The 13,881-nt window shown below is 36.9% G+C and overlaps 2 protein-coding genes and 1 pseudogene across 2 annotated transcripts; 2 read left to right on the forward strand and 1 right to left on the reverse strand.

Moving 5' to 3' along the window:
* Positions 1–205: 205 nt before the first annotated feature.
* Positions 206–4,320, reverse strand: LOC125860151 (putative pentatricopeptide repeat-containing protein At1g10330). Its single transcript, XM_049540055.1, has 2 exons — positions 4,083–4,320; positions 206–718 (listed from the first exon to the last, which is right to left on the reverse strand). Exons 1-2 carry the CDS (start codon positions 4,318–4,320, stop codon positions 219–221), a joined length of 738 nt encoding a protein of 245 aa, XP_049396012.1. The 3' UTR covers positions 206–218.
* A 632-nt stretch (positions 4,321–4,952) lies between these two features.
* LOC125872741 (receptor-like protein Cf-9) lies at positions 4,953–7,553 on the forward strand. Its single transcript, XM_049553519.1, has one exon. It carries the CDS (start codon positions 4,953–4,955, stop codon positions 7,551–7,553), a length of 2,601 nt encoding a protein of 866 aa, XP_049409476.1.
* Positions 7,554–10,248: 2,695 nt separating this feature from the next.
* Positions 10,249–12,851, forward strand: LOC125872730 (receptor-like protein Cf-9 homolog; annotated as a pseudogene).
* Positions 12,852–13,881: the final 1,030 nt, after the last annotated feature.

Here is a 13,881-nt window from a genome sequence, read left to right on the forward strand (position 1 = left end):
TCAAAGATTTGGGGGAAAGATAAAGATTCAGAAAAACAAAAGTAGAAAACAAAAAGAAATACCTAGCCAAACAGACTTTGAAACCAGGTTTCTTTAATGTATCCTCCTTGATCTGAAGCAGTGCTTTAATCTCTGTGCAAAATCCATATGCAGGATCCTTTTAACTGGTTTTGATGAGTTGAGATTTCATCACCAAGCTGCTGCACTTATCAGCTCCACTAAATTAAACTGTGGGCTGGAACCTTGTGTATTCCAGCATCTAACATTGCTTTTCTCAAGGCAGCAGCATGATCCCACCTCTGTGCGCCAGCATAAATGCTTGAGAGTTGCACATAACAGCCAGAATGATTCAGTTGCGACTCAAGCAATAGTTGTGATACTTCATTTCCCAATTCAATAGCTCCATGAAGTCTACAAGCACCCATCAGAGCCCCCAAGACAGTTGCATCAGCTTCAAAAGGCATCTTCTTTATGAAGTCATACGCTTCCTGCAGTAGCCCAGCTCTCCCTAAGAGATCAACCACACAACCATAATGTTCCATCTTAGCTACAAGTCCAAATTCATGTGACATTGCTTCAAACAATTTAAAACTGAAATCGACAAGCTTGGCATGCGCACAAGCTGATAGAACAGCCACAAAGGTAATCTCATTTGGTTGCAGCCCCTTTGCCCTCATCTTCTCATACAACGTTAAGGCATGCAAGTAAACCAGCCAAACTTAAGAATTCTTCTTCTTTCGCACAATAATATAAATGGACAGATTCCTTCAGCTATCTGCAATCTGAAAGCACTGAATGTGCTAAATTTGAGAAGTAATAATTTGAAGGGAACAATCCCACAATGTTTGGGTGTGATGAATGAAAACCTTTGGGATTTGGATTTGAGCAAAAACAGTCTTAGTGGGACAATTAATACAATTTTTGGTATCGGAAACTATCTCAATGTCATTAGCTTGTATGGGAATAAGCTAACGGGGAAAGTCCCACGATCTTTGATCAATTGCAAGTACTTGACACTTCTTGATCTAGGTAACAATGAATTGAATGACACATTTCCAAACTGGTTGGGAGACTTAGCCTGATTTGAAAATTTTAAGCTTGAGATCAAATAAGTTGCATGGTCCCATTAAATCTTCAGGGAATACAAACTTGTTCGCACAGCTTCAAATTATGGATCTATCATCCAATGGATTTAGTGGAAATTTACCAGAAAGGCTTTTTGGGAATTTGCAACCGATGAAGATAATTGATGAGAGTATAGGAATCCCACAGTATATAATTGATGATTTTTTTGGGGAAAATGCATAAGTACCCCCCCCCCNTACCTCCCCAGCCTATGCACGAAATCCCAGAGATACACCTAACCTTTACTAAGGTCCTATTACCCCCCCGAACTTAATTTATCTATAATATTCTACCCCTTTTCGGCCTACGTGGCACTATCCTTGAAAATTTTGTCAACATGCGCTGGGCCCACAAGATAGTGCCACGTAGGCCAAAAAGGGGTAGAATATTACATATAAAATAAGTCCAGGGGGGTAATAGGACCTTAGTAAAGGTTAGGTGTGTCTCTGGGATTTCGTGCATAGGCTGGGGAGGTACTTATGCATTTTCCACTTTTTGGTTATTTTGATTATTTGACGACAATTACAACAAAGGGTCAGGATTATGATTCTGTTCCAATTTTGGCTTCTAACATGATTATCGATCTCTCAAAGAACATATTTGAAGGTCATATTCCAAGCATTATTGGAGATCTAGTTGGACTTTGTATGTTGAACTTATCTCATAATGTCTTGGAAGGTCATATACCAGCGTCATTGCAAAATTTATTTGTACTCGAATCATTGTATCTCTTATCTAACAAAATCAGCAGAGGAATTCCACAACAGCTTGCATCCCTCACATTCTTGAAGTCTTAAATCTCTCTCACAATCATCTTGTTGGATGCATCCCCAGAGGAAAACAATTTGATACGTTTGAGAACAGTTCATACCAAGGAAATGATGGGTTACGTGGATTGCCACCCTCAAGAGATTGTGGTCGTGATGATAGGGTACCACAAGCGACAATTCCAGTTGAGCAAGATCAAGAAGAAGAAGGTGAAGGTTCACCAATGATCAATTGGCAAGCGGTTCTCATGGGTTACGGTTGTGGACTTGTTATTGGACTGTCTATAATATACATAATGTTGTCAACTCAATATCCAACATGGTTTTCGAGGATGGTTGTGAAATTGGAACACAGAATGATTACGAGAATGAAAAGGCATAAGAAAAGATATTAGTGTGTAACGACCTCTAGGTATTCAACTTGATCTTTATCCTTCAGAAGATTATTTTTAGTAATTTCTACCTACTTCATCCTTAAAGCTCTTAAGTTTAATTCTTCATTTTTTAAAATTGCAGAATTCAAGTCTACTGAGTTACTGGGATGCAATAGCACGAGTTTTCATTTACCAATAGTCTGTTATATAATATGTAGTAATATATTCAGCCTGATTATTAGTTAGTTACTTTAGTTCGACTGCGAATTTCAGTTAAATTTATTAAGTTATCTTATCTGTGATGTAATTTCAATTGAGACTGTCCTAGTAATTGACTTAAATATCCTTAAGGTGTTAAAAAAATTGTTCTAAAGTTCAAGCATATAACTTGTAAATGTGAATTATTTGGAGTTCAAATCCCAAAAACTAATCGTAGTTACACTAAAACAAAATCAGCTGGAAGGTCCTATTTCAAAGTCACTTCTAACAAAACCTACAGTTTCTCATATTGTCATCAAACTACTTGAATTGGACAATATACACCATCCTGGATATCCTCCATTCCATCACTAAACTTTGAGGAATATAACAACATGTTTCTTCCGTTCTACTCTCCAAGAAGAAAAGAACGGCAGTATCACACTCACCTATAAGTTCCAGGAAGATAGAAACTATATAACTTAATGAATCAGTGGTATTGAATCTATGAAGAGCATGCCATGTCTGAACCCCTGCACTGTCTTCCATCAGAATAGATTGGCTCGAGCTGGTGCACTATGTAAGGCGCTGTATTCAGAGTAGATTTCTAATCTAACCTGAATGCATTAGCAAAGTGACTGTCCTATTCCTACGATATAAAGTTCTAAGCAAACCACACATTCTTGATTGTCCTCAGAGCTGGCACTACTGTAATTTTTTTTTTGGTAAATAGAAAAGGGAAAGTCGTGTGTAGGGTTGTTAAGAGAAAAAAAAAGATATTTTTTGTGACATGTTTGTCTATAATAAGGTATCAGACAAAATAAGTTAGTCGGGCTCTTTCTAGAACCAGGTAAAAGAGTACGTTAAAGATTCTTCTTCTTTTCATATAACAATCAAAACTTCAAAGGATTCAAATAGACCAACATATATCATGCACAAAAATCTGGATGAAGAAACTCTTAAAATGGTGTGATATTGTTGGCTTTGGGTAAAAGTTTCCTCCTAAATGTCTCACATCATTAATTAACAGTATCACTTCACTTTAAACATATCTTCTTTTTCGTATCAACTTCTAATGCAAGACTTTGTTCATACACCCAATTATCGACATAACAACTTTCAACTTAATTCATCACTTCCAGTTCCAAAACTGTAGAAATGTGAATCTAGGAAAACTAATTAACAAACATTGAACAGATTCCCTGATCTATTAATATTCAGGTTTATTATTCCCTGAGATGTGGGAACACAAAGTAGACAAATAAGAACAGCACATTTTCATTAGCCAATCATGAAATCCTGAGAGAAGAAGTTGGAAAAAAAAAAGAGAAAAGTTGTGTGTGTGTGTGTGGAGGGTTGTTAAGAGAGCCAAAATGTAGAACTTTTAGTGACATCTTTGTCTATAATAAGGTATCAGACAAAATGCATGTGTTATGTACAAGTCGTGGAACTTTGTGTTGTTGCTTTCATTTGAATTGAGAATGTGAACAATTGATAGTTTCCGGCATTCACTTGTGTGACTGATTGAATGGGCATACGTGATTGACAAGTTTAAATTGACTGAAAATGACTATCAAATAATGTTTAAAGCTTTAACTAAGACTAGACATGAACACACTATCGAAAGGCATCTTCTTTATGAAGTTGTACGCTTCCTGCAGTAGCCCGGCTCTCCCTAAGAGATCAACCACACAACCATAATGTTCCATCTTAGCTACAAGTCCAAATTCATGTGACATTGCTTCAAACAATTTAAAACTGAAATCGACAAGCTTGGCATACGCACAAGCTGATAGAACAGACACAAAGGTAATCTCATTTGGTTGTAGCGCCTTTGCCCTCATCTTCTCATACATCGTTAATGCATGCAAGTAACATAAATGAATGGCAATGAAACAGTGCTTAGAGAAGATTTGGGCCTCTTGAAGTGTAACAGCCCAAAGCACAAAACACTGAAGGCCCAATCTGCTCATCGACCCAAACCAGCAAAACAAAAGAAAATCAGAATCGACATAAAGTTGAATCTTTAGATCATTCAATTAGACCGAAAATTTTAAAAAGTGACCTTCATTTTTAAATTTTCTTTGGTACGAAAATGGACTAATGGACCTGGAATCATGCTGAAAGTGGGTGGGTGGGAGTTGGGGCAGGGTTGTTAAGGGAACCAAAACCTGTTGTGTGGGGGCAGGGTTGTTAATTTTTGACTCGGAAGTCAAGGTCTATGCACCAACCAACACTATATATTGTCTTAAGCAGTCAATTTCTTTTTAGAATTTATACTTGCAATGTCTTTTCTCAAAGTCAATACGTCAATTATTCTTAATTCAAACTTTTTGAATTTTCAGCAGAACTGATTATATCAATGCAACTAAACTTGTTTGCTTAGTTTGTTCTATATATATCTCATCTAACTTACTGAAAAATATAGACACAGACAGAGTAAAACTTGATTTCTTCACTATCAACTTAACATCATTTTAGTGCAGAAATGGATTGTGTAAAACTTGTATTGTTTATGCTATATACCTTTCTCTGTCAAGTTGCTTTCTTGTCATCTTTACCTCATTTATGCCCCAAAGATCAAGCTCTTTCTCTTCTACAATTCAAGCACATGTTTACCATTAATCCTGATGCTTCTTATAATTGTTACGACTATACAGGAATTCAGTCATATCCAAGAACTCTTTTATGGAACAAGAGCACAGATTGTTGCTCATGGGATGGAGTTCATTGTGATAAGACGACAGGAAAAGTGATTGAGCTTGATCTCCGTTGCAGCCAACTTCAAGGCAAGTTTCATTCCAATAGTAGCCTCTTTCAACTCTTCAATCTCAAAAGACTTGATTTGTCTTATAATGATTTCACTAGATCGCTCATTTCACCTAAATTTGGTGAGTTTTCAAGTTTGACGCATCTTGTTTTGTCGAGATCAAGTTTTGCAGGTCTAATCCCTTCTGAAATCTCTCACCTTTCTAAATTACACGTTCTTCGTATAGGTGATCAATATGGGCTTAGTCTTGGGCCTCACAATTTTGAACTGCTCCTTAAGAACTTGACCCAATTAAGAGAGCTCAACCTTCACTCTGTGGACATCTCTTCCACCATTCCTCTGAATTTCTCTTCTTATTTAATAAATATACGGCTTCCATACACAGAGTTATGTGGGGTATTGCCTGAAAGAGTTTTCCACCTTTCCGATTTAGAATTCCTTTATTTATATGAAAATCCCCAACTCACAGTTAGGTTTCCCACAACCAAATGGAATAGCAGTGCATCACTCATGATGTTATATCTCTATAGTGTGAATATTACCGGTAGGATACCTGAATCATTTAGCCATCTAACTTCACTTCATGAGTTGTACATGAGTGATTCTAATCTGTCAGGGCCTATTAAACCTCTATGGAATCTCACCAACATAGAGTTTTTGGACCTTGGTAATAACCATCTTGAAGGACCAATTTCCTGCCAGTTATCGATATTTGAAAAGCTCAAGGAGCTATCACTTAGAAATAACAACTTGGATGGCGGACTTGAGTTCTTATCCTTTAACAAAAGCCTGACACAGCTTGAATACTTAAAATTTTCGTCCAATTACCTTACTGGTCACATTCCACCCAACGTAAGTGGACTACCAAACCTAAAACAGCTCTACTTGTCATCAAACAACTTGAGTGGGACTATACCTTCCTGGATATTCTCCCTTCCTTCACTGACAGTGTTAGACTTAGGCAATAACACTTTCAGTGGAAAAATTCAGGAGTTCAAGTCCAACACATTGTCTCAAGTTTATCTAAACCAAAATCAGCTGGTAGGTCCAATACCAAATTCACTCCTAAACCAGCCAAGCCTAAGAATTCTTCTTCTTTCGCACAATAATATAAATGGACACATTGCTTTAGAAATCTGCAATCTGAAAGAACTGATTGTGCTAAATTTGAGAAGGAATAATTTGGAGGGAACAATCCCACAATGTTTGGGTGTGATGAATGAAAACCTTTGGAATTTGGATTTGAGCAAAAACAGTCTTAGTGGGACAATTAATACAACTTTTGGTATCGGAAACTATCTCACTGTCATTAGCTTGTATGGGAATAAGCTAACGGGGAAAGTCCCACGATCTTTGATCAATTGCAAGTATTTGACACTTCTTGATCTAGGTAACAATCAGTTGAATGACACATTTCCAAACTGGTTAGGAGACCTACCAGGTTTGCAGATTTTAAGCTTGAGATCAAATAAGTTGCATGGTCCTATTAAATCTTCAGAGAATACAAACTTGTTTCCGCAGCTTCAAATTATGGATCTATCATCCAATGGATTTAGTGGGAATTTACCCAACAGTCTTTTCGGAAACTTGCAAGCCATGAAGGAAATTGATGAGAGTACAAGAACCCCACAGTATGTTTCTGATCCATATGCTAATTATTATGATTATTTGACGACAATTACAACAAAGGGACATGATTATGATTCAGCTCCAATTCTTGCTACTAACATGATTATCGATCTCTCAAAGAACATATTTGAAGGTCATATTCCAAGCATTATTGGAGATCTTGTTGGACTTCGTACCTTGAACTTATCTCATAATGTCTTGGAAGGTCATATACCAGCATCATTCAAAAATCTATCCGTACTCGAATCATTGGATCTCTCATCTAACAACATCAGCGGAGAAATTCCGCAACAGCTTGCATCTCTCACATTTCTTGAAGTCTTAAATCTCTCTCACAATCATCTTGTTGGATGCATCCCCAGAGGAAAACAATTTGATACGTTTGAGAACACTTCATACCAAGGAAATGATGGATTACGAGGATTGCCACCCTCAAGAGATTGTGTCCGTGATGATAGGGTACCACAAGCGACAACTCCAGCTGAGCAAGATCAAGAAGAAGAAGAAGAAGATTCACCAATGATCAGTTGGCAGGCAGTTCTCATGGGTTACGGTTGTGGACTTGTTATTGGACTGTCCATAATATACATAATGTATTCAACTCAATATCCAGCATGGTTTTCGAGGATGGTTGTAAAATTGGAACACCAAATTACTACGAGAATGAAAAAACACAAGAAAAGATATTAGTGTGTAACCTCCAGGTATTCAACTTGATCTCTATCCTTCAAAGAATTACTTCATCCTCCAGGTTTCAGATACAATTAACTTAATTCTTTATTTTTGAAAATTGCAGGATTCATGTCTACAGAGTTGCTGAGGTTGCAGATAAAAAGCCTTTATCTTTCATACTTTGTGATGTTTCCATAAAGTGTTTCTTATCCTATGAATAAAGACATGAATTTTCTTCGTTTGAGACTCGACCAGATTTTGTTTACATTGTCTGTGGCATTTAGATATAAATTAGACTGATAAACAAAATCGGACACAAACTTGAATCTTTAGATCATTCAATCGGATGATATGTGTCTTCACTAAAAATTATTGTATTTCACTCAACTCTTTCACATTTAACACAAACATAGAATACTCACTTTAAGTTGAAAAACATAAAAAATCTGTAGTTAGAGAGTTCAAAAATACTTTTTTCCATCAAAAGGTCAAACATTACCAGGGACCAAAGTTGCAGTTTTCTATCTTAACTCTTTTCATTGAAGCAGCAGCAAAAAGATTTTTTGCATTATTCTCTACTGTATGAGCCTCACATAGACTGGAATCTGCATTCTTTGAAGAGTTGGAGAAAGAGCCTTCAACTCTTCCCATCTAAGTCTCGGATGACAGAGTTACCTGATATCTCTATTGATGGAAGGTAGACAGTACCAGTTGAAGTAATTGAATAGAACAACAAGTTGACCCGAGCATCACTGTTATACAACAACAAACTACGCCTCAGCCCCAAAAAATAACTTGCATAGAGACATGCAATAATGTTCAAACCCCAAAATAAGATAGACATAAACACATAACTGAATGATAGAATTTCTAGTGATCGAAATCCATAAGGATTTCAAACTTCATTTAGGAAGAAATCAAGAAGAAGCGCTTGACTATAGGTGAGCTTTATCGTGATCAACTATTATTCAGATTAATTACTTAGCAAACCGCTGCATAATTTCAAAGTTTCGGGGCAAAGAAAAAGATTCATTAAAACAAAAGTAGTAAACAATAGGAAATACCTCGCCAAACAAAAGGATATTACTACAGCTTTCCTTAAGCAGTGCTTTAATCTCTCTGCAAAATCCATATGCAGGATCCTTTTAACTGATTTTGATGAGTCGAGATTTCACAAGAATGTATCTGTCAAGCTATGACTTAGCTGATGCGGCAGTTATCAGCTCCAGTAAATAAAACTGTGGGCTGAAACCTTGTGTATTCCAGCATCTAACATTGCTTTTCTCAAGGCAGCAGCATAATCGCACCTCTCTGTGCCAGCACAAATGATTCAGTTGCGACTCAAGCAGTAGTTGTGATACTTCATTTCCCAATTCAATAGTTCCATGAAGTCTACAAGCACCCATCAGAGCCCCCAAGACAGTGACATCAGCTTCAAAAGGCATCCTGTAGTGCTCCATCTTAGCTACAAGTCCAAATTCATGTGACATTTCAAGAGCAAACCTGCTTGCTAACCATTGCATCAAATATCTTTGAAGCATAAACCAAACAACCCATCTTTCCATAAAACGTAATCAATGCAGTCGTCATGAGGACACTCAACTCCTCATTCTTTACCATGTAACCATGTACTTGCCTCCCTATATATAATGCCACACAAACATCCAAAAACGTGCAAGAAGGAAAAATACTAACAAATGTAGTCTCATTTGGCTTCAATAAACCACACTTCACTTCCGCGTGTACCATCATTCTCTGGAAAAACTTAACAGCAACTTCAGAGCACTCGTTCTTCATGTACCCATAAATCATGCTATTCCATGAATAAACATCTCTATAAGGCCTGTGAGAAAACATCAAGAACCCCAAACCCATATCCCATTTTTCCCACAAACATCAAGCATCGTATTAACTAAATTCAGTATCACTATTATTAGTTAACTATCTCCTGGGGCCTATTAGGCTGATGAACAGAAACTGGAAACTACTTGGAAGTCAAGATCTATGTACGAAACCAACACGATTATCCTAACCAATCAATTTATTTTTGGAATTTTGACTTGAAATGTCTTTTCTCATAGTCTATACACTAAATATTATTCTTATTCTGATGGCCACCTATTCTGATTAATCAAACTTTTTGAATTTTTGACTTGAAAGGTTTTTTCCCCAGTCTATACACCAACTAAGAAAAATTTCAATTCATAATAAAATAACAATTTCTTACTTGACTTTATATTGTTAGTTTACATAGTCTTTGCATATGGTGTGACATATTGGGATGATTATTTTTTACTCATTCAGTAACAATAGATGCATTTTTGGACCAAACTATAAATTGTATTGGACATTTTTGGTCCAAACTACTAACAGCATGGGCATTTTTAGACCAAACTATTAACTAAGAATATTTTCAGTTGAATATATGAAGGACATGCCATGTCAGGACTCCTGCACTGTCTTCCATCAGCAGGTCAATTCTTGTGGAAAATTAGCTCGAGCTGGCGCACTATGTAAGGCGTTGTATTCTGAGTAGATTTCCAGTCCAATCTGAATGCATTAGCAAAATGACTACGTAACCAATAGTAAATTTTTCTTTGCTTAATTTGTGCTATATATACCTCATCAAAATTATTGAATAGACACACAAAGCAAATATTTCTTGATTTCTTCTCTACCAACTTAATTAGTTTTTGACCATTTTAGTGCAGAAATGGGTTGTGTAAAACTTGTATTTTTCATGCTATATACCTTTCTCAGTCAGCTTGCTTTCTCTTCATCCTTACCTCATTTGTGCCCCGAAGATCAAGCTCTTGCTCTTCTACAGTTCAAGAACGTGTTTACCATTGATCCTCATGCTTCTGATTATTGTTACGACATAAGTAGAGGCCAAGTGATTCAGTCATATCCAAGGACTCTTTTATGGAACAAGAACACGGATTGTTTGTTCGTGGGATGGAGTTCATTGCGACGAGATGACGGGACAAGTTATTGAGCTTGATCTCCATTGCAGCAAACTTCGAGGCAAGTTTAATTCCAATAGTAGCCTCTTTCAACTCTCCAATCTCAAAAGACTTGATTTGTCTAATAATGATTTCTATGAATCGCTCATTTCATCTAATTTTGGAGAGTTCTCTAGCTTGACGCATCTTGATTTGTCGCGTTCAAGTTTTACAGGTATAATCCCTTCTGAAATCTCTCACCTTTCTAAATTGCACGTTCTTCGAATAAGTGGTCTAATGAGCTTAGTCTTGGGCTTCACAATTTTGAACTGCTCCTTAAGAACTTGACCCAGTTAAGAGAGCTCAACCTTGACTATGTGAACATCTCTTCCACCATTCCTCTGAATTTCTCTACTTATTTAAAAACTCTATCGCTTCTAGACACACAGTTACGTGGGGTATTGCCCGAAAGAGTTTTCTTTCCGATTTGGAATCCCTTGATTTATCAGAACATCCCCAGCTCACTGTTAGGTTTCCCACTACCAAATGGAATAGCAGTGCATCACTCATGAAGTTATAGCTCTATGATGTGAATATTACCGGTAGGATACCTGAATCATTTAGCCATCTAACTTCACTTCATGAGTTGTACATGGGTTATACTAATCTGTCAGGGCCCATTCCTAAACCTCTATGGAATTTAACCCACATAGAGAGTTTGTTCCTTGATGATAACCATCTTGAAGGACCAATTTCCCAGTTCTCGAGATTTGTAAAGCTCAAGAAGTTAACACTTGAAAATAACAACTTTGATGACCGGCTTGAGTTCTTATCCTTCAACAGAAGCTGGGCGCAACTTGATTGGCTAATTTTGTCATCCAATTCCCTAACTGGTCCAATTCCATCCACCGTGAGTGGACTGCAAAACCTAAAAAAGCTATACTTGTCATCAAACTACTTGAATGGGACTATACCTTCCTGGATATTTTCCCTTCCTTCACTGAGAGTGTTAGACTTGAGCAATAACACTTTCAGTGGAAAACTTCAAGGGTTCAAGTCCAAAACATTATATAACATTTCTCTAAGACAAAATAAGCTGGAAGGTCCTATTCCAAAGTCACTCCTAAACCAGCAGAGCCTACAACTTCTTCTCCTTTCACACAATAATATCAGTGAACAGATTTCTTCAGCTATCTGCAATCTGAAAATATTGGGAGTACTAGATTCGAGAAGTAATAATTTGGAGGGAACAATCCCACAATGTTTGGGTGCGATGAATGAATACCTTTGGAATTTGGATTTGAGCAACAACAGTCTTAGTGGGACAATTAATACAACTTTTAGTATTGGAAACTCTCTCAGGGTCATTAGCTTGCATGGGAATAAGCTAACGGGGAAAGTCCCACCATCTTTAATCAATTGCAAACATTTGAAACTCCTTGATCTAGGTAACAATGAATTGAATGACACATTTCCTAACTGGTTAGGAGACCTTCCTGATTTGCAGATTTTAAGCTTGAGATCAAATAAGTTGCATGGTCCCATTAAATATTCAGGGAATACAAACTTGTTTCCGCAGCTTCAAATTATTGATCTATCATCCAATGGATTTAGTGGGAATTTACCCGAAAGTCTTTTGGGGAATTTGCAAGCCATGAAGAAATTTGATGAAAGTACAAGAACCCGACAGTATATTTCTGATCAATATATGCTTGTTTATGATTATGTGATGACAATTACAACAAAGGGACAGGATTATGATTCTGTTAGAATTTTGTCTTCTAACATGATTATCAATCTCTCAAAGAACAGATTTGAAGGTCATATACCAAACATTATTGGAGATCTTGTTGGACTTCGTACGTTGAACTTATCTCATAATGTCTTGGAAGGTCATATACCGGCATCATTGAAAAATCTATTTGTGCTCGAATCATTGGATCTCTCATCTAACAAAATCAGCGGAGAAATTCCGCAGCAGCTTGCATCCCTCACATTTCTTGAAGTCTTAAATCTCTCTCACAATCATCTTGTTGGATGCATTCCCTAAGGAAAGCAATTTGATACGTTTGAGAACAGTTCATACCAAGGAAATGATGGATTACGAGGATTGCCACTCTCAAGAGATTGTGGTTGTGATGATAGGGTACCACAAGTGACAATTCCAGTTGAGCTAGATAAAGAAGAAGAAGAAGATTCACCAATGATCAGTTGGCAGGCGGTTCTCATGGGTTACGGTTGTGGTCTAGTTATTGGATTGTCCTTAATATACATAATGTTGTCAACTCAATATCCAACATGGTTTTCGAGGTTGGTTGGGCAATTGGAACACATAATTACTATGAGAATGAAAAAACAAAAGAAAAGATATTAGTGAGTAACCTCCAGGTATTCAACTTGATCTTTATCCTTCAGAAGATTACTTCTTCTATATTGATTTATTAGTGTGCAAGGTTAATGCTTTATTTTTGAAAATTGCAGGATTCATGCCTACAGAGTTGCTGAGGATGCAGATAAAAGCCTTTATCTTTCCTAGTTTGTGATGTTTCCGTTAGGTGTTTGTTATCCTATGAATAAAGACATGAATTTTCTTCTTTGAGACTCAATCAGATTTGTCTATGGCATGTAGTTATTAGTTAACAGAAATCAAACACAAACTTGAATCTTTAGATCATTTAATCGGGCAATATGTGCCATCACTAAAATCATTGTATTTCACTCAACTCTTTCACATTAACATAATCATAGAACACTCACTTTAAGTTCAAAAACATTAAAAAAAAAAAAAATCTGTAGTTACAGAGTTCGGAAATATTTTTATACAGGCTCATGACGGTCCTTCATCAAAAGATCAAAGAAACATTACCAGGGACCAAAGTAGCAGTTTTCTATCATTAACTCTTTTCATTGAAGCAGCAGCAAAAGATTTGCATTATTCTCTACTGCCTCACATAGACAACATCCTGTGTTTTCAACATTCTTTGAAGAGTTGGAGAAAGAGCCTTCAACTCTTCCCATCCAACTCTAGGATGACAGAGTTCCCCGATATCTCTATTGGTGGAAGGTAGACGGTACCAGTTGAATTGAATTAATTGAATAGAACACAAGTTGACCTGAGCATCACTGTTATACAACAACAAACTATGCCCAGCCCCAAACAATAACTTGCATAGAGACCTGCAATAATGTTCAGAGCCCAAAATAAGATGGACATAAACACACAACTGAGTGATAGCTCCATGAAATGTACAAGCACCCATCAGAGCAGTGGCATCAGCTTCAAAAGGTATCTTCTTTATGAAGTCGTACGGTTCCTGTAGTAGCCCAGCTCTGCGTAAGAGATCAATCAGACAACCATAGTGCTACAAGTCCAAATTCATGTGAAATTTCAAGAGCAAACCTGC

Source organism: Solanum stenotomum, chromosome 1 (assembly GCF_019186545.1).
Source record: "Solanum stenotomum isolate F172 chromosome 1, ASM1918654v1, whole genome shotgun sequence".
NCBI classification, from domain to species: domain Eukaryota; kingdom Viridiplantae; phylum Streptophyta; class Magnoliopsida; order Solanales; family Solanaceae; genus Solanum; species Solanum stenotomum.

Coding starts and splice junctions, on each gene's coding strand:
- LOC125860151 (XM_049540055.1), bottom strand. CDS start 4,320: ATGTATGAGAAGATGAGGGCAAAGGCGCTACAACCAAATGAGATTACC. Junction 719..4,082: donor AAAGAAGATGCCTTTCGATA/GTGTGTTCATGT, acceptor AGAATTCTTAAG/TTTGGCTGGTTTACTTGCAT.
- LOC125872741 (XM_049553519.1), top strand. CDS start 4,953: ATGGATTGTGTAAAACTTGTATTGTTTATGCTATATACCTTTCTCTGT.